The sequence below is a fragment of the Anastrepha ludens genome, chromosome 2 (genome assembly GCF_028408465.1).
Source record: "Anastrepha ludens isolate Willacy chromosome 2, idAnaLude1.1, whole genome shotgun sequence".
NCBI classification, from domain to species: Eukaryota; Metazoa; Arthropoda; class Insecta; order Diptera; family Tephritidae; genus Anastrepha; species Anastrepha ludens.
In genome coordinates, this window is record NC_071498.1 from 20,521,574 (window position 1) to 20,542,927 (window position 21,354).

At 36.1% G+C, this 21,354-nt stretch overlaps 1 protein-coding gene across 2 annotated transcripts in view; it reads right to left on the minus strand.

Moving 5' to 3' along the window:
- Nucleotides 1-530: 530 nt before the first annotated feature.
- The window catches only part of LOC128864550 (uncharacterized), a 49,131-nt gene continuing 28,307 nt past the window's right edge, over nucleotides 531-21,354 (minus strand). Inside the window, exons 1-9 of one of the 2 annotated variants that reach the window (XM_054104279.1) lie at nucleotides 8,595-8,749; nucleotides 7,394-8,412; nucleotides 6,499-7,295; nucleotides 5,488-5,707; nucleotides 5,145-5,413; nucleotides 4,908-5,069; nucleotides 4,131-4,326; nucleotides 3,865-3,951; nucleotides 531-2,011 (exon numbers count right to left, since the gene is read on the minus strand). In XM_054104279.1, coding sequence (XP_053960254.1) covers nucleotides 1,832-2,011; nucleotides 3,865-3,951; nucleotides 4,131-4,326; nucleotides 4,908-5,069; nucleotides 5,145-5,413; nucleotides 5,488-5,707; nucleotides 6,499-7,295; nucleotides 7,394-8,412; nucleotides 8,595-8,724 — 3,060 coding nt within the window. In that variant the 5' untranslated portion in view covers nucleotides 8,725-8,749 and the 3' untranslated portion in view covers nucleotides 531-1,831. Of the gene's footprint in view, nucleotides 2,012-3,864; nucleotides 3,952-4,130; nucleotides 4,327-4,907; nucleotides 5,070-5,144; nucleotides 5,414-5,487; nucleotides 5,708-6,498; nucleotides 7,296-7,393; nucleotides 8,413-8,594; nucleotides 8,750-21,354 lie in introns of those variants that run through there. The other variant, XM_054104270.1, reaches the window with a different exon arrangement.

Here is a 21,354-nt window from a genome sequence, read left to right on the forward strand (position 1 = left end):
GTTAGTGGTCATAGCATCGGCCAGAAGCTAAAGATCGGTCATAAAACAGTTTTAAACCATTTGCGTAACAATTTTATGCAAAAATAATGGATTTATTTTTCCGCAATCTAATATATTGGGTGTTTAGTCGCGCCAATCCTCCTATGTATTTGCAGTGTGCGTCTTGGTATTTTCCCACAAATGGAGCGACCTACAGTTTTATGCCACTGCCGAATGCCAGTTGGTTTTTATGATGACCTTTTTCGTGGTAAAAATACACTTGAAGGTTTGCTATTTCCTGTCGAGGGAAAAAAATCTTTCTTATCAATTGGTGTTTCTTGCCCGGTGTTTCGAACTTATACACCCATTCGGTTAGTAGAACGCAATTAAATAATGTGAAACTATTCCTAATTTTTTAACGAATAGAATCTTCTAGCTTTAAAAAATTGTTTATGATTTAACCCTTTGCATCAACGCTCCAAATGCGCGATGCACTGAAAATAATTTGCGTCGGCAAGACTTTTACTGTTTGTTTTAATGAAAAAAGAATGTTACAGTATTACTAAAATTATTTATTTTCGTCAAACTTTCACAAAAAAATATTTTATTACGGATTATTCCGTGCTTGGTGATAAGAGAGAGTTTTTGTTCGCGCGTACAATTCCGTCGAATGATGAATATTCATGCCTTATAGCTGCTTAAGAAATTCATTAATTGTTTGAAATTCTTTAATTTTTTTGCTTGCCGCCTGGTTATGACATACATACATAGTTAGTAATTTAATGCAATATATTAAATAATTTGTGTGGCTGGCTGGTGCTCATATTTGTGGCACTCTCTGTGCTTTTGCGGCAAATTAAAGATATGTGCTTTTAACATACATATGTACTATATGTATGTATGTATATTGCTGCCTTGTTTTTTCCTTTCACAGTGTCTTCTCTTCAATTTTATATTTTCTTTTTGTTAAACAAAATACATTTAATCAAATTAGCATTTTATTACATTCATGTCCAAAATTTACAAAAAATATTTATAAATAATGTTATGCATAAAAAAAGGTTATAAACAAAAATTTGTGTGGATGTGTATGTGCTTCTGTGTCTGGCTGTCTGTGTGTGTGTGTTTGTGTTTGTATAAATAACGTAAATTGGTAAGTAAACCTAACATACAATTGTCGTAGCAGTAGTGGTAAATAGTACTTCTTTTAGTAGTAAATAGTAATGTAGTACAACGTAGTAATAGTAATTACACACTAAAAACAAATATGTATACGCATATAAATAATTACAAGAACTAAACAATTTTTTTATATTTATGTTGCATAGTGTTACTTTTGATTTTTTTTTTCAATTTTTATTTTAGTCACATTTAACTTTTCAGTTAGCTGCTTGCGTTCGGTTAAGGCTAAGGCGCACGCTGGCGAATCGGGCGCAGTATGGTTGATTTGTTTTTTGTTTTTACATTTTTTATCTACTACAACTCCAATAAAAACAAAGAATAATACGTGCGCGGCGCCGTTTACATTTTTAACTTAACTAAATTGCAAAAAGTTAAAGACAAAAAAATTATAGTACAAATAAAAACAAACACAAATAGTTAATAAAATGGTGGAAATCCCCCCCACGTTTTAAAACTTTTTGCTTACCATTTTATTTACTCTCTTAAATTTTTTATCTTTGCATTATTTCTCCTAACCTTAAACAATATTTATTATATATGTATGTATAACATGTATGTATGTATATTACTTGGTAATTTAAGTTGCTCACTTCGATTGGATTGGATTGTTTTAAATATTTAATGTTTGTCTGAATGTCACTTTTTACGGCCGTAGTACTCAGTTATGTTCTCACGCTGGTGTGGCGTTTTTCATATGCAACAACTTCACTTTTAGTTCGGCAAATGTTGGTCGCTTGGCTGGATTTAAGTCCCACGCTTGACGCATCATTTCATAGATTTCGGGTGGACAGCCTTCGGGTGCTTCCATTTTATAGCCGACTTCAACGTGTTTCACCACGTCGTTGAGGGGCTGTATGAGACAAAAAAAATTATGAAAATTTAAAACAAACACGCAACTTTCAATAACTGTGTCCTGGATAAAAAAAATGTACTCTACAGATCAACTTTGAATACTAGCTAAATTTACTAATTCCGTCGTTAGAGTCAAAACACAATTTAAAAATTCAACTACAAAAGCAAACCTGGGAGCAAATACCTTTTTGGACTTCGAGCCGTTTTATGCAGTCATATGATATTTTGTATCTTAGAAGATAATTCGAAGTTAGGGTTTTTCACAGCATACAGCTCCTATAGTAACGACATCAACGGTCGTAACAATTGTGTCTTTTTCATGCCCTATTTATGTAAACAAATAAAGCTAATGAGATTGTGGATGAATGAGGACACACGGAAATATCTTCTACCATCAAAAAAACTGGTAGTATATTTTTGTATTTTATATATTTGCTTCACTGCTTACATCTAAGATTTCATAATAGGACGGAACTTTGTGTGTTTGGGAACCAGTATTAACATCGACAACCAAGTATGTCTCAAAATCCAAAGCATAATCTCCCTTAATAAAAAGCGATGGCAACTACCAGTAAAGCCTTCTTTCGACGAATAAAATCTAAGTACAAAGTTATACTTCATCCTGCACATCTCTTTGAATGGCACAGAAACATGGACGGCGAGAACATCCCTAAAGCCCATTCACCTAATACTTATTTCCATAGAATCCGACCTCATCGAAAGGCACGTTCGCTGGGTACGTTTACTGTTGGCAGCGTTTGCATAATGCTACAAGAACAACAACGATAACATTATAGACCTCAACGTGTTACCAAAGGCGAATACCGCAGATGATGGAACTAAAGCTATTAGAGCTTTACAACAACCTACACATAGTGCAGCGAATTAAGATCAAGAGGCTGGCTGACGAAGTCATGACAAGGATACAAATGCTCCAGATATGAAAGTATTCGATGTGGTTGTTGTGGCTGTAGCAGCCCAGGAAGAACATGAAAGAGCTTGGCTTTACTTGATGTTGATAATTGGCGTCATCTAGCAAGATTAAGAAGAAACGACTGACCTGACGTGCTTTGTTAAGCTCAGGCGTCTAAGGCGCAAAATAATATAAAGATGCCGATATTTTGTATACCAATGATAAAAAAAGGATGGCGCACGAAACAACGAAAAGTTCATGGCGAGCTCCTTCTCCAATTCTTGTATCGAGAGGTCGGCTTTGCTTGAAACAACAATGAACAAAGTAACTACAGCTTCTATTGGATAATTTGTTTCAGTATGCCAAGGAATTGAATATAAAATGGGATTTCCGATATAATTCCGATCCGAAGCACAAATCAGTATTGGGCAATTCTTGCTAATATACAATTGTCCACATTTGATGATGTTGGCGGCATGGACGCCAGATTTTAGATTAGGTTTTTGTGGCAGTGTGTTTAGAATAGCCAACTCACTTAGACTATGATGGTCGGTTGTGGCATCACTGTGTAATACGGGAATCTTAGTGTTTGTAGAGCAGATCTTAATGCTATTGAAAATTTGTGGTCTGTTCTGTAAATTAATATTCTAACACTCAAGATTTCTTACAAAAATTAGTTAAATAAAGCATTGAAAACAGAATGCATGAATATTTTATCTGTCTGTCATGGGCAAAACTTCTACCAAGTATAAAAAAATATTTTATCTGCTGTTATTCAAAAACTAGTGGCATCAATGCCAAATTGGCTGAAGTCTGTCTTGGCCAAAAAGGTTAGGTTAGGTTAAAAAGTATTAAAAAAGGTCAAAATCAAGTTTTATACTAATGCTTTGAAAACCATAAGTACATATTATTTTATATATGGTTTTTCTAATACTTACTATGCGGGGATAAGGAACTCGACCAAATGAATAAATTTCCCATAACAAAATTCCGAAACTCCACATATCAGATTTGTTGGAAAAACGCTGAAAATGAATAAATGGGAAATTAAAAAAAAGGGTAACATACAAAAGTTCGAAAAATTTATATATTTCAATTGTAAATTTTGTACTCGTATTTAACCATCAAACTCAATAATTATTATAAATATATTTATATTTGGTTGGTTAATGGAAAAAAAGGGATAAACAGTTTTTCTACGTACACCATTCTTGAGCGCCTCAGGTGCTGTCCATTTAATAGGCAATTTGCCTACATCCAGATTGTAGCACTCTTCGCGCGCCAAACCGAAATCGGACACTTTGGCGACACATTCTTCGGAAATTAGTACATTACGTGCGGCCAAATCGCGATGCACGACTTTTTTAGCTTCCAAATATTCCATGCCGGAGGCGGTATCACTGCATAAAGTAAAAAAAAAAATTAGTTAGTTTTCAAATGAAGGCAATGTTAAATAACACACAATAAAATGTCCATAACTCTACTTTGATAACCCTATATAAAGTTGCTGCGAAAATAACCTTGCGCCTGGGAGACGCATCATACTTTTCCTGATTTAATTTAAAATATTATATGACCGTTATTTTATATATAATTTCCTACTCAAATGCATGCCTTTAAAATTTGTTCACTATTTATAACTTTTCTTTTATTAAAATAAGAATTTAATTATTCTCATAAAACGCCAGTGAGCGCGAGACGAAGAAATTTGAATATGCAAACGTAGGTTATCATAGTAACCACTTCAAATTCGTTCGGAGAATTGTGTCTAATGTCTGAAACAGAATTGAAGCGGACAGTGGGTGACGGTCGGTTAAACACAATTATGCCAGGCACGGTAAACTCTATTGCGACGGAACGGTTTTCAGCTGACAGTTTGTAATTAAATGCGCTCTAATTTTGACAGCAGATACCCGTCAGCAATTCCGTTTAGCACATAATATTTATTTTCAATTATTTTTCAACTTCAACGCATACTTACTAGGCAAAATTAATTTGATCCTTTTTCGTAATGTGTTGACGCCCGCGTGAACGCAGATAATCGACCAGCGAACCTTTGCTCATATACTCCGTCACCAAGTAGATGTGTTTGCTGGTAAAAACCAAGCCTATGAACTTTACCAAATTCTCGTGTTCCAAAGTGCTGGATTAAAAGAGAAATCAAAAGAGTATACGTCAATCTCAATTTAATTGCACACAAATTCTCTTGCACGCTTACGTCATGACAGAGGCTTCCGCCAAGAATTTTTGCACAGCGCCCTCATCCTTTAGCATCTTTACGGCGACTTTTTCACTGCGCAATATACCCAACATCACATCGCCGAACTCGCCCTTGCCGATGCTTTCGCGCAGCTGCAAATCAGCCTCCGGTATAACCCAACCCTTGTCCAAAAAGTCTTTTGAGTTGATGCAGAATTCTTGTCTGCCCTTTTTCGGCAAACATTTTATGAGTTGCGTGCACAAACCATCTGCATCTGCTTCGTAATGCTGCAATTATTATTTTACAAAAAATCGAAAAATTAATACGAAAATTAATTTTATATAATATGCAAGCGTCTTACCGCAACTAATTGCCCCAGATTCTCAAAGTACTCCTCATCGTCGATGGTGAGTTTGTTCTCTAAGTACTTGACACGATAGTGTTCCACTTTGCCTTGGAAGCAGACGCATAGTGTATAGTCGCCTGGGAAGTTAGTAGACTCACGTACCAAAAATAGGCCATCCTCACGCGGTTGCAACAGGTGTTCGGCTTCGTCGCGTGTTATGCTGCCATGGAACCAACTAATGAGAGAAGAAATGGAGTGCAAGAGGTAGAATGTAAATATTTGCACAGTAAAGATTTTAGTTTGACATGAAAATGAAATAGGCGACAAGTTCACATACGATAAGGTGATTGCCTGCAGTCTTGGCTGCTTTGTGCGTTTATACAATATTTTGTTGTTATTGACTTAGACTTCCCTCATTTGATGAATAATGTCGGGCGTTGAATTAAAAAAATGCTGCATAATTTGTTACTTAACTTTTTAACTCCCGCAATTTAATTGATTTTTTGCGTTTGCGATTCGCAAATGCAGATAAGATAAGAGAAAGGGAATTAAAACAAATAACGAAATATAGTAAAGAAACAAAGCTGAAGTAGACATTTTGTTGTTATATGGACTGAAGATAACGTGATTGAGGAGTTAGTGGCTGGTATATAGATTTCAAAGTTAAGTTAAAACCATTAAGCCATAGGGGGTCTCACAATAGTGAAATTATCATAGCTTAAGTGGATTGGATGGTCAACATTAGAAATTTTTAAGAGTTTTTTTTTTTTAACTTCAAATTGGCAACACTGTTTGGGTGTTTGGCATGCCGTCATTGCTGATATACAGCCTGCTTGAAAGTGTGTGAAAATCGGCCTCCTTATTACGCCGTACACCCGCCAATCGCGGAGGTCACAAGCGTAAAATTTTTGTTTGCAGAAACAAAATAATTTTCGAAGATGAATATTTGATTTTGTCCCTATACTATACTAAAAATATAAACATATACTATCTAATTTTACTAGCAATCGTATTTCGACTACTTACGGCATTGCGTTCAGTTTCACTTCACATTTCCGTTGCGGCTGCAGATGCTGTTGAGTGGCGCCCGCCAGAGCGTTGGTGGGTGAGTGTAGCGCCACCGCTACTGCATTAGCATTAGCACTCGACCAGGCATTGGCCGCCACACCACCACCATTTATGTCGAAACTGTGCAAAGATGTAGACATACTAGTGGCACCGATGTTTCCGCTACCACCACCACCACCCACACCAACACCACTGCCGCCAGCTGTATTGAGGGATATCGCCGATTGTGTTTGTTGCTGACTGCTCGAAAGCGATGAGGGTGTTTGTGCTTGGTGCAACAGCATGTTGCTGCCGTGCAGTGCGCCCCCTAGGCCAGCAACAATAGCGCCACTTTTCGGCGGAAGTCCGCGCTCATGTAAAGATAGAGCGGCACTATGTTGCGCCGCATTCATTGAGGACGACATCAGATTGTTGTTGCTATTACTGGAAGCATTTGCTAGAAGCTGCAAGTGTTGCTGTTGTTGTTGTTGCGTGACGGCGGCCACAGCGGCGGCTGTCACACCACCCGCGGCGGGCGCACAATTGCCAGTACTGGCGGGTTGTGGAGCAAAGGTGGAGAGTATGTGTGTATGCGTATGTGATTGTGCCGCTGAGCCAGATAATTGCGACCCCTGCTGTTGCTGATGATGATGTTGTTGCTGGTGTTGTTGTTGATTGGGTGATTTTGGTGAATGATTGGCGCCGGTCGCGGCAGATATTAAATTATGACTATTAAGTGCATGCGAGGACAAGTGGATTGCATTGTGGTGTGGGTTCTGAAAAAAACAACAACACATACAAAATAGTATAAAGTGTATTTGTAAACGTTATTTATAGTATTGACAGCAATGGCTGTTATTGTTGCTATAATTACCACGTTATTGTGATGGTGTGGCGGTATATTTGGCGGTACAATATGCGGCTGCGACTGGCTTAGCTGCTGTTGATGCAACAAGTTGACGCCTACACTGCCAGTGTTCGCTAAACCAACGCTCCCCGCACCTCCACCACCAACGCCTACGCCTGTACCACCGATGCCAATACCGCCTCCTACACCACCACCGTGATTTGGTTGTGGCGCAGGGCGTTTATTATGTCGCAAAGGCGCTGTGGGCGGCATTTGATGCCCAGTGGATTGTAAAAACCATGGATCGCCCGCTGAATTGGCCGCCACTGTCACGGATGGTTGAGAGAAGCCGCGATGATGACCGACCACTGTTGTTTGTCCGCTATGCTGGGTCGCTGTGGCGTGACTGTTCATCACTTTTTTGTTGCTCGCTTTAGGCGAGATTAATGACGCGGACGACGTCGGCGACGTAAGAGCCGTTGACGTCGCTGAGTCTACAACAGACGTTAGTGCACTTGTCGTAGGTGTTTCCGTTGAGGAGCTTGAAATAACTATTCCTCCACTTCCACGCGCTGTATCTGTATTTGCTGGAATTTGTAACGCAGTTGCGGCTGCGTTGATTGTAAGGCAGTTGCGAGAGTTGGTGCAGTGATTCTGTGGTGTGGCAACGCTACCCTTGCTATTGCTGTTGATGGCACTGCGGCCACTCACTTGCTGCCTCTGTTTAAGTTGTTTTTGTTCAATTTGAGGTGCGTTTGGCTTTTGCTGAGTTGCTGAGGTTACTTTGGTCGTTGGTGTTGTTAGAGTTGCAATTGGTGTTTTATGGTTTGTTGGTGTTGTGGCGGCGCTTCTGGCAGTCACAGTTGTTTCGTTTGTGCTACGGAGGGAGATTAAAGCTTTTGCATTTGCAGCTGTTTCTGTTGCAGTGGTGTGGCTTATGCCACTATCAGGCAGTTGTTGTTGTTGTTTATGTTCCTTTTTTGATTGCTGGCGTTTGTTACCCTTCGCAGGCTGCTGATTCTCTTTCGAAATTAAAGCTTCCTCGTCTGCAAACCACAAAAAAACAAAACAAACAAAAAATTAGTTAATAAAATATATGAAATTAAAAATATAAAAGGTGTAAAGAAATGTATAAAATTAAGTGAAAGATTAAAAGATTAGTAGGCCCCCTGGAAGTTCGCAATCTCTTTAGCGCACTTGCATCGGCTACTATTCACTAACTACCAACCAGCCACAGCTGCACGAGCGCTGCTGCTATTGCTAATTCCAAGCGCTAGGGAGCATTTGAATTGAATTGAGCATTGAAAGGAATTCCATTCAATTAGTTTTGCACAGAACGCGTGTATAATCCACAGCATACAAATGAGCCAACAACACAATACAAATTCGCAACTACAAAAATATTATTGAAAATAAACCGCATTCTCGGCGGCAGTTACACAGTCAGGCGACAGCGCCATTAATACTAAGCCAGTGCGCAATAGCGATAATAAAATTTCAAGTTCAAATGCGAATTCTCTGCGCTTTTATTATGTTACTGTTATTCGTTTTTAGCTTGTTCTTGTTTGTTTTTTTGGTTTTGTTTACTTAAGTGAGCGTCAATTTGATTCACATTTTCAAATGAATTCAAATTAATGCGGTAGTTGAAATTCTATTTACGCTAGTGATTAGCTGAGCGCGTATAATTTTTAATGGATTGACAGTTGCGCGGACACTCAGTCAGATGGGCACGGTAGCAAGTACGTAAGTAAAGCTCATGTGCTTGGGATACAGGGGATGACAAATGAGTGAGTTCGGTTGGGTTTCAGAGAAAGTATAAAAACAAAAAATATTAAAAAAAAAAAAAAAATATTAAAAAAAAAAACAAAAAATATTAAAAAAAAAACAAAAAATATTAAAAAAAAAAAAAAAAAATATTAAAAAAAAAAAACAAAAAATATTAAAAAAAAACAAAAGAAAATTAAATTAAATAATAAAATAAAATAAGTATTAAATAATAAAATAAAATAAGTATTAAATAAAAAAATATAAAAAATGTTCTTATTAATTAAAAAAAAATAATAATAAAAAAAATATAATTGAAAAAAAAACTAATACAATTTTTAAAAATAATAAAAAAAAAACATTATAAGAAACAAAAAAAATGTAAAAAAACAAACAACGAAAAATAAATTAAAAAAAAATGTGTATTTAATTAAAAAAAAAAACAAGTAATAAAATTTTTAAAAATAATAAAAATTAAAAAAAAAGATTATAAGAAACAAAAAAATGTAATAAAAAACAAAAACAAAAAAAAAATAAACAAAGAAAAACAAAAAATGAAATAAAAACAACACAAAAAGCATAAAAATTACTTATTATATTTTTTTTTTTTTTTTTTTTTGCCTCCTTTATTAATTACACCTGTCGTATGACACTAAGTAATTCTTTCTGCAGCTTGGATTTTATAACATTAATCATTATCAATATTACATTTGGGTTAAGTTTTTGTGTGAGTTTACAAGTGTAGGTATGTGCATAGCTTTAAATTATTCTAGTTATCAGCTGAGTTGAGGTTCGTCGTTTGAGCCGCCTAGAGTTTGCCCTTTCTGCTGTTGGGAGTTGTCGCATGTCATTATTGGAATGGTTCATTAAACGGACAATATGATTTGTGCTGCTTTTGCGGATGATTTCTGCTACTGTTTCGATGTTGAGATCGCGATGAATGTCTTCGTTTGGGATGTACCAAGGTGCATTGGTTATAGTTCTGAGTATTTTTGATTGTAGTCGTTGAATAATGTTAATGTTACTTTTGCTTGCAGTACCCCAGATTTCTATGCCGTATGCCCAGATTGGCACAATCACAGTTTTGTATATAAGTATTTTATTCAGCAATGACAGTTTCGAGCGCCTGCCAAGTAGCCAATATAGTTGTCGGAATCTGTTTTTTACCTCATTTCTTTTCATCGTAATATGTTCTTTCCAGAGAAGTTTGGAGTCAATAGTCATTCCAAGGTATCTTGCTTTGGTGTCTATTGGGATTTGTGAGTGGTTTATTGTCAGATTCTTGTGTCTTACTTTCTTGTTGGAATAAACTACATGAATTGTTTTGCCACTATTGATTTGTATACCCCAAGCATTAAACCATGTTAGTGTTTTGTTCAAAATTTGTTGTAACTTGTTTGTTGCTGCTTCTAAGGTTTTATGAGTTGCCAATAGGACAGTGTCATCTGCAAAAGTTGCTATCATGTCGATACTTGCAGGCAGGGGAATATCAGCTGTGTACAGCACATATAGTACAGGCCCTAGTACACTGCCCTGAGGTACACCGGCTTCCATGAGTTGAATATTAGAGTATTTGTCTCTATATTTCACATAAAAGAATCTGTTTGCTAAATAGCTTTTCATTAACAAATAGTAGTCGAGTGGAAGATACTGTTTAAGTTTAAATATTAAACCCTTGTGCCACACGCTGTCGAAAGCTTTCGCTACATCAAGATACACAGCAACACATGTATTTCTTTTGTCAATTTCTGATAATATTTTATTTGTTACTCTATGTACCTGTTCTATTGTTGAGTGTTTTCTACGAAATCCAAATTGGTGTGAGGGAAATAAGTTTCGCGCCTGTAGTATGGGGTCAAGGCGGTCAAGTATAAGCTTCTCAAAAAGTTTAGATAATGATGGTAATAAACTAATTGGTCTGTATGAAGAAGCTTCAGAGGCATCTTTATTAGGTTTGGGTATTGTGATGATTTCAGCAACCTTCCAAGGCAGTGGAAAATACTTCATTCGTAATGCTGAGTTAAATACATTTCTTAAGTACAGAGTTGCTTTGTCAGGTAACTCCTTTAGAATCCTTCCTGTGATTTCGTCATATCCTGGGGATTTATTTACGTCAATTTTTGTCTCAATTGCTATACGAATTTCTTTTGAAGTTATTTTCTTGATTGGTATATTTATGTTATTTGTGAGGTGGGCATGAAATTCAGAATTGTCAATGTCTTGGTTGTTATGTTGATTTGTAAATGTTTTTTTAAAATGATCAGCGAGTATTTTTGCTGATCCTTTTGGTGTTTTCGCCCAAGAATTTGTACTTGTCCTTAGAGGGGGTTGGTGTATAACTGCGTTTTCGATTTTTTTGCAGGCCTTCCATATTGTATAGTTTGTAGCTCTAGTAGCTCCCAGTGATGCGATATATTTTTCAAATTTTTCGTCCTTGTCCACTTTTAATATATCTTTAATTTCTTTTGCTGCTATATTCAGCCTTTTTTGATATCTGGTGAGCGTGTAGATTGCCATTGTTGCCTTAGTTTTCGTTTTTCTCTGATTTTTTCCAAGATTTTATGGGGTAATTTGTGTTTGTTGTTACTCATCTTGATTATAGGTGTGGAAGTTGTTGTTGCATACACTATACTGTCATTGAAGTATGCGATTGCGGAGTCTATTTCTTTTTTGCTCGTTAGGGGGACTTTTATGTTAAGGCTTTGCTCCATAATTTCACGAAAATAGTTCCAGTTCGTATAATTATTGTAAAATTTATGTGTCTTGTAGTTTAGGATAGGACTGGTTTCATAGCTTAAGAATATTGGAGAATGGTCAGATGAGAGGTCAAAGCTTGGATTTATTTCCAGTTGCTCACTTTTAATATCTTTCGTAATATAAAAGTCAATTAAATCAGGCCGCTTCCGCATATCAGTTGGCCAGTAAGTTGGTTCTCCAGAGCTTAAAAAGTCACTTTTATTTTCTATTATTGCATCGTAAAGATTTTTTCCTTTCGTGTTTGTTATTCTGGATCCCCATAAGGTATTCTTTGCATTGAAATCTCCGCCTGCAATAAAACGGCCTTCAAGAGTTTTAAGAAAGTCAAAGTATAGTGTCTTAGAATTTTTATGTTTAGGGGGGCAGTATATGGCAGAAAGGGTTAAATGACCACTAAAGTCCTCAATTTGTATAGATGTCGCTTGCAAGTAGTCCTGTCTATAGTGGTTCACATCAATGCATTTAATGTCTTTGTTTATAATTACTGCCGTTCCACCATGTGCCTTGTCATCAGGGTGATTGGTGTGATAAATAGTATAGTTAGGAATGTTTAAATAATTTCTATCTGTGAAATGTGTTTCAGATATTAGAGCTGCGTCTATGTTATTGTTTTTTAGGAATGTTTTCAGTTCCAGTGCATGTTGGCTTAGACCGTTAGCGTTCCAAAGGACAATTCTTAATTTATCTTGTTCGTTCATTAAATTTAGCGCAAAGTAACGTGATCATGTTTATCATTGCAGACATTTGTGAGATTAATTGTTTCATCATATCTTTCAATTCTGAAATTTCTTTGTTTTCCGTTATAGTTGCTGCAATAGATTGAGCATCATTTTTAGTGTTTATGGCTGTTACTTGAGCGTAAGATAAATTTGGTGTTGTAGTACTGTGTTGGGTTGTCACATTGTCTAGTGTAGTTTGTGATGCAACTTTTTCTTGTGTGTTTGTAATTGTGGTGGGATTTTTGTGTCTGAGACTTGGAAATTGCTGTATTTTTAATGATTTATAAATCATGCATCCCTTGTAATTAGCTGTGTGGTTTTTACCACAGAGAGCACATTTTATTTCGTTAATGTCCTTGACTGGACATTCTATGGCTTTATGACTTCCAGCACATTTGACACACACAGGTGTTTTAAAACAAAAATTTTTTGTATGACCGTATTTTTGGCAGTTTGTGCATTGAGGCAAAGTGCGTTTTTGATGTGGAGGCTCAAATTTAATTTTGCAATGTAGTAGATGTGTAATAGTGTATATATCTTTGTTGTTGGGCTTGGTTTTTAATTCTAGTATAAACAGTGGCAAAGGTGATTTGGTAGTAGCGTGTAAGATGTTATGAATATTTGTAACCTCATGCCCAAGTTCACCTAATTCTTTTACAATTTCTCCTTTATCTGTGGAGTTGTGAGTTATTATATTAAAGGGCGATTTTTTAAGAGCTATAGGAAAGCTTTAAAAAAAACACACGTAAAATTCAGAAAAATGCATGAAATTTTTATTTAAATCGATAGTACAGTCCATAGAATTTAATGTTTGAAGATTATTTCATGCAAATGTTGACCGCGACTGCGCTTCGAGTGGTCCATCCGCTTAGTCCAATTTTGGCACACTCTTCCCAATGTTTCGGTGGGTATCTCACATATAAATGCTTTAATGTTGTCTCCCAATGCGTTAATTGAAGCAGGCTTGTCTGAATAGACATGAGCTTTAACATATCCCCACAAAAAATAATCTAAAGGCGTTATATTGCACGATCAGGGTGGCCAATTGACAGGTCCCGACAATTCTGCTTATTTACGTACCCATTGATCCAAAAATGAGTTTCGATAAAAAAGTGGATATTAAACTTTCTTAACAGAACACGCATTTTTATAATAAAATTCAATGATTTGCAAGCGTTGTTCGTTTGTATGACGATTCATGGTTAAATTATAGACCAAACTGAAGATGTTTGACAGTGAAACAAAGCACGAAACGTGCGTCAGCTGTTTAAACCAATTGTTTAAAAAGATAATAGCTAAAAAATCACCCGTTACATATTTTATATTTTATTAGGTTCGAATGAAAAACAGTGTTAGCTTTGTTTTGGAAAACGTTTGCCAATTATTATTTTCAAACTAAGGAAGTTGTTAAATAAATCTTGTAGTAAATTTAATAATTGTAATAAATATGAGGTGTGGCTCTTAAATAATATAATTTTATAAAATTTTAGTGTGAAATGTAATCTGTCGAATGCTTGATAAACAAATCTTTTCCCTGGGCTTCTTCCGAATTGTCCTGTTGTGAATTTGTGAATGTTCTCACGACATTCGGTTCTACGTTACTTGAACGACCCGGATTTATATTATGTCTATTGGGAATCATTATGTTGCTACAACAAAAACAACAAAATCCCTAATTTATACTGATGGAACAATCGGTGCGAGTTTTACGACAAATATCTTTTATTATTAAAGGTATTCGCCCCGCCTTCTGTTTCGATCAGTGTTGCCAATTTAGCGACTTTGTCGCTAGAATTGACGACTTTTGCTTGAGTCTTGGCGACAAAAAAAAGTTTTGACGACAAAAATGATTTAGCGACTTATCTGGCGACTTTTGGAGAGCAAATAAAAACCGTTTTAGGCAATAGATACTTTTCTGTCAACTGGATTACCCTTGAATGCCCTTTACCTTCCATACTCTAGAGTAACAATTTACTGACTATAGATAAAATAACGCACTACCTATTTCAATCCGTTGCCATTTTTTTCAAATGAAAATTTTTGAAATTCCGTACGTACAACGATTACTACATTTATACAAATTAACAAGCAATTTCAATTTTTAATTCCAGATGATCCGTTTTTGAGTAATCGATGCGACCATGGAGGAGGAAATGCTCCACGAGATTGTTTATAACTCTTTTATAAATTAATAATAGGACTATCATTAAGTTCGTGCGGTTTTACAACAGATGGCGTAACTTGATTATTATTCCATCGATCCACATTTCCAAACATTCATTGGAGAGCTACTGTCGTAAGGCACAAACGTCAGTATAAGTTTTTTATTTGAAGCGTAAACAACAATATTTTTACCACACTTGAAAATGTCGAATTTCGTGCCAAATAATGTGTTTTTGCGGGGAATTCTTCTTCATTATTTTAATATGAAGAAAAAAGCAGCCGAAAGTCATCGTATCTTGGTGGAAGTTTATGGTGAGCATGCTCTATCTGAGCGAACGTGCCAGAAGTGGTTTGCACGCTTTAAAAGTGGTGATTTTGGCTTGGAAGACGAAGAACGCGAGGGTGCGCCGCCAAAGTTCATGGATACCGAATTGGAGGAATTGCTCGATCAAGATCCGGCTCAAACGCAAGAAGAGGTTGCAAAAACTTTGGGAGTTGATCAATCAACCATTTCCAAACGTTTAAAAGCCATGGGAATGATCCGAAAGGTAGGCCATTGGGTGCCGTATGAATTGAAGCCAAGAGACGTTGAACGCCGTTTTATGGCATGCGAACAACTGCTTCAACGGCACAAAAGAAAGGGTTTTTTGCATCGAATTGTGACTGGCGATGAAAAGTGGGTCCATTACGACAATCCAAAACGTCGGGCAACGTATGGATACCCTGGCCATGCTTCAACATCGACGTCGGCGCAGAATATTCATGGCCTGAAGGTTATGCTGTGTATCTGGTGGGACCAGCTGGGTGTTGTGTATTATGAGCTACTGAAACCGAATGAAACGATTACGGGGGATGTCTACCGACGACAATTGATGCGTTTGAGCCGAGCACTGCGAGAAAAACGGCCGCAATACGCCGATAGACACGACAAAGTTATTTTGCAACATGACAATGCTCGGCCACATGTTGCACAAGTGGTCAAAACATACTTAGAAACGCTCAAATGGGATGTCCTACCCCACCCGCCGTATAGTCCAGACCTTGCGCCATCCGATTACTATCTCTTCCGATCGATGCAACATGGCCTGGCTGACCAGCACTTCCGTAATTACGATGAAGTCAAAAAATGGATCGATTCGTGGATTGCGGCAAAACCGACCGAATTTTTCACAAAGGGAATCCGTGAATTGCCAGAAAGATGGGAAAAAGTAGTAGTAAGCGATGGACAATATTTTGAATATTAAATTTGTAACCATTTTACGTCAATAAAGTTTCAAATTTCGAAAAAAAAAACCGCACGAACTTATTCATAGTCCTATTATTTTTCTATAAAAATGTAGGATGGCAGTCTTTAATGGACACTTAATAAAATTAAAAAAAATCCGATCCACAGATTCCTTCATTTTCCCCCTAAAAAAAAAATCACTATTTCTTCGACTGTCACAGTGGTGTTCCCCCTTAAAGCGTAGCTTTTTTATGCCACTTTTTCTTTACTATGCTTAAATATATTTTATAAATCCATTTCAAGACTTTAATTAATAATAATATAGTAAATTGTTGTATGATTTGCCTGGTTTTATTATAAAAGCGTAATAGTTAATATTATTCATTTTATAAACTTTCAAATTTCCATTTGAATCCAGTACTGGATCAACTTCGTAAATAACTTTTTCAACATTTCTTGAATCGCTCATGCTTTCCAATGATATTTTAAAGACACAAATTAAGAAAGCGTTAGAAAAATTAGTAGATTTATAGAATCATAATAAAAAAAAAAACAGTATTTCAGGAGATTGAAACTAACTTCCGTTGATCTCAAATTTCAGTAGAGTTGGTATTACTGGTTTAATTATTATTCATCTAAAAATTTTATGCCCGCAGCTGGCCTCTTGTGCACCTCTCAGAATGAAATTTAGGATCCGCCCCTGATGGAGTTAGCGACTTTTGATATTGGCCCTAGCGACTCAGATTTATTGGCGTTGTCAACACTGGTTTCGATACACAAACTCGCAATCCACATAAAAGTACAGTGATGGACTTAAGTCTACATACAGCATCATATTTTTTTATTTCCCAGAAGGTATATAATAATTAAAAAAATTGTTCATGTAGTAGGGGAAAAAGTAATCCATTATATTTGCGTACAATTTTTGAGCCAATGATAGTATTTATATTATAAGAGGTGTTAAGATCAATGGTTTCGTTGCTTGAGTGACACATAGCGCCGTTTTGTTGAAAATAAACGTTGTCCCGATCAATACCATCCAATTCCGGCCATAAAAAATCGTTAATCATCTCTCGATAGCGAATCCACTCACCGTAACTGTTGCTCCACCTTCATTTTCGAAAAAGTAAGGTCCAATGACTCCGCCGGACCTTAAACCGCATCAAACACTTACACGTTAAAGGTAAACCAACAATAACTCGTGGATTTTCTGAGCTCCAGATCCGACAAATTTGGTTTTTGACGAAGTCACCGAGGTGGAAATGGGCTTCATCACTCATCACTTAAGACCCAAATCTTTATGCCTAATTCCAAAGAATGAGGAGGAATGGAAAAATCTGGGTTTTCTTCAACACTTGCGGCTACAACAGCAATATTTTCGGCTGTTCTTGAGCGACGTGTACGGGTTTTATTCTTCACATCACAAATATCAGAAACTGGCAGCTTCAAAAGTGACATCTACCGAAATAGCGGGCTATTCAAAATAACACTTTTAATTGGAAAATCCTTTATTTACCTATTAAATCAGTTGAAATTGAGTTTGCGCGTAAGGGCAAGCTTCCAATGCTATTTGAACTATGTCTTGTTTTGAGAAGTTTACGAACTAGCACTGAAAAACCAAAAACCGACGCCCAGCTTCACAGTTAAAAAAAACACCATCCGCTGTTCGGAAACAGTATAAAATCATACATTTTCTTGTAGAACAAAATAAAGGAGAATACCAAGAATTGGAGGAAAAACTTAGCCTAAGTGGTACTCGCCAATTATGTATTATAAATATCTGGGTGTACTTTCTTATATATACAAACAAGAACATACAAGAAACACTGCTCCTTCGATTCTTTCACCCATTCTGTAAATACGTATGACTCAGGCTGCTTCAAGACGACACTTGAATATGAGCAATCATACTAAGAAACAAAGCATAAAAGCGCAATTACACAAAAGATAAACGAATCTGGAATATACTCATACAAACATGTAAGCTCGTTTAATTATGATGAATTACAGCCTTGGTTAAAAAAAAGGTGGAATCTCTGCAAAGTGTAAAAAGGTGAAGTTATGTCATCTATATTTTACGCTCCCAACCAACAACCCGCCTTGCGGACACACTCAGCATCCATTATCTTGTTAATTTGCCAGGCGCATGCGTCCACTGCCAAGTCAAGGTCAGATGCTGACAATTCTCGAGTGATTAATGCATTTAACACACAACATACCGTCGCGGGTGAATAAGCGTCGGCATGTGTGTTGTGATAAACGCGTGCATACCCATGATTGCTTTTTTTTTAATTTAATACCACCACCGCACAAACAATGGGTTCTGGAAGTGAATGAGTGCAGCTAATTACGAATACGAGTTTTACTGATTGGAGCGCTGCAACTGCACTTGTATTTTACATATCTATATTAGGGTGGATCACTCTTCAATAAAAAAAATTATAGTTTTTCCATCGGAATTACAAAATTTATTAAATATTTTAAGACTTCTGGAAAAATATTAAAATTTACATGAGTTTGAAAATACCTCCAAAAATCAAGTTTTTAAAAATAAAATTTGTTTGAAAAAAAAAAAATGTATCTACGGTATAAAAGAGCAATTTCATATCAAATGATCCAAGCATTTTGGACATTTTCTTATTTGAAGACGTCATTTTAATGAATGTTGACTGAAAAAATTAAAAAAAATGTAATTTTGAGATTTATTCAATGCTAAAATTTTAGTTTTTTTTAAATCAAATATCTTAGGTTCTTTTTATCGCTTATATTTGTTATAAAAAATTTCGGACAAAAAATTATATTCCTTCATTCAAAATTTTCATCAACAATTTTTTTTCATGTTTGAAAAACCCCTCCCTACGACTTTTTTATTAATAGTTGAGACTGCTCAGTAATCTCTGCAAGTTTCATAATGGGATTCACATTACTTTTCGAGTTGTATTCAAATACGCACAGCGAATGACTTACTGCTTAGCGGTATTTGGGACGATATGTTTAAGGAACAAAATTGTGAGAGCGAAATTGCCTGCCCCATCACATCGGACTCGGCAAGAGAATGCTGCCAGCTCATTTCACACCTATTCGCACACTCGTCCAATGAGTTGTTGTTCAGATGGCAACGAAGTAACATTCCCGTGGACTGCATTGATAATTTGCGTACGTCACCAACACAATCTCAGTTTTTTTTATGAACAAGCCGCTGTTCAGCCAATCAGCTTATTCTTTCAAATTCACTGAGCGCCGGTTAACGGTCTGGTCTTGGCCACACCTCTATAAATCTTTTCACCATTTTTGTATGCATACTGCAAATCCAGATACATTTCCAAAGATACTCAAAAATTAGTGTGATTAGCTTAGCGAGAAACTGCGGGTATGGGAGAGAGTGAAAAGTAGAGTAGAAAGTTTTGTGTTACAATTTATTTGTGTAGAAGCTCGGCTTAATCCGACGCATCGCCGACAAGTGACAAAGTTTGAAGACGCTTTAGTAGAGGAAGATTTATTTGATTGGGAATTCCATTTCCCCATTATTAGTTTGAAAACACAGATATTGCGTTACGAACGCTAGACGAGAGAGGCTGCTTTAATGGCTAAAGAGACGGTAATCCAATCCGAGAGCATACCTGCTATGCTGCAACATTGACGGATATGGGCAAGCCTTGTTTCAAAACTTTTCTGTATATTTGATGAAACTATCTTGATGTGGTGAAAGTGAGTTGTTGAAACCATTACAGAAGCCCCCTGCTGAACACAGCAGATATGCTTGAGCCCAGTATTGCGAAAGAATGGCAAAATACGAGGAAATACAGAGCAGGCAAAGTGATTTTCTAGCATTAAAACGGTGGGCCACTCGTTGCTAACTTCACTGAAATGCCAATTTTTAGCGCAATTGTCGTATTGCCCAGACATTGGAACTTCCGCCTTCCACCTATTTCGATCGCCGTCTGAGCCTGTCTGAGCAGCACAGCTGTACTTACGAAGACACAAATAATTTGTTCGACGTCGAACCACTTACGTCTACAGAAACATAGGAAACACTTGTGGCTGCCATGGGCAATAAAAAGTCTGAAAATTTTTTATTTGTAACCTCTTATGTTTTTAACGCAATTTTTAGAAAAATTTCGGGTATACAGCCTTATAAATCATTGAATTTTGAATTTTGATTTAAAGTGCAAGTTTCAACTCGATTTTTGACAATTTTTTCTGTTGCCTCTGTTGGGTGTTGTTTTCCACATAAAAACATGTGGAGTTGGCGACCCAAAAAAAATTCTCAAACGTCGGTGCAATTTTCAATCTACTTGAAACTTGCACTTTACGCCAAAATTTATTGAGTATAAAATTACGTACTTGAAATTTTTTCAGAAATTTCTGAGTAAAAAGTTTGAAATTTTTATAAAACCTTGCGGAATTCTTACAAATTTGTATGCAACGTTGGAAACTTTGCGTTATATGGTTTTTGTTGTAGTATGAACTGTGTTTTCATAAAAGAATAATTGAAATTAAAAATTAAATAAATAAATAGTTAAAACTTGTCGATATGTGGTGTACTTTCTTTTGCCGTTGACTGTACACATAAAAGCGCCTACACTTTAAATTGTCTCAAAACCAGGAAACCGAAATTTTTAATGAAAATTCCCACCGATTGTTTTCGCTCGTTTGCGTTTAACTTTTATTGCTAAGCTTCCGTTTCCTCTTTTCAACGAAAAAACATAAATTAACTAATTAATAAATTAATTTGTAGAACTGGTGGTAAAAGTGTAAAACAAATAATATAAAAAAAAAAAATAAAATAAAAAAAATAATATAAATCGTATTAACTACCTACATTTTAAATTACCCTACCAACATTTTTCGTACATACAGTGAAACTTCGATAAATATACATACGATGTGCGATATGACGAAAAAACTAGTCGATTGTGTTTACTCGTCACTTGCGTAAAACTAACTGTGAGTGAAAAATTAGTATATGTACATATTCATAGTGTTTGTTGTCATTATTAACTGGCGTATTCACTAATCATAACTCCTACGTATTCTTCAAAAACTCGTTCGGTTAAGTGTGAGCTTGCGGAGAAAATTGTGCGCAAAAACAAGCAAGAAAATGGTCATTTATTGCAAATGTCAAAGCAAAAACTTTAAATTGTTCGAAAAGTACGGCAACTTATGTATTAAAAAGTTTAAAGAAACCTTGTCGGGTGAACAAAGGCCGGAAAGTGGAAGAAAAAAAGGGTTTGTGTCGCAGTTACCAATGAATGAATAACACCATCATTATTTCGGAAAAAAACCTTGGTTTTCGCTGCAAAAGAGGTCCATATGTCAAAAGGTTACGTCCAAAAAGTGCGCAAAATTGAAGGTTTACG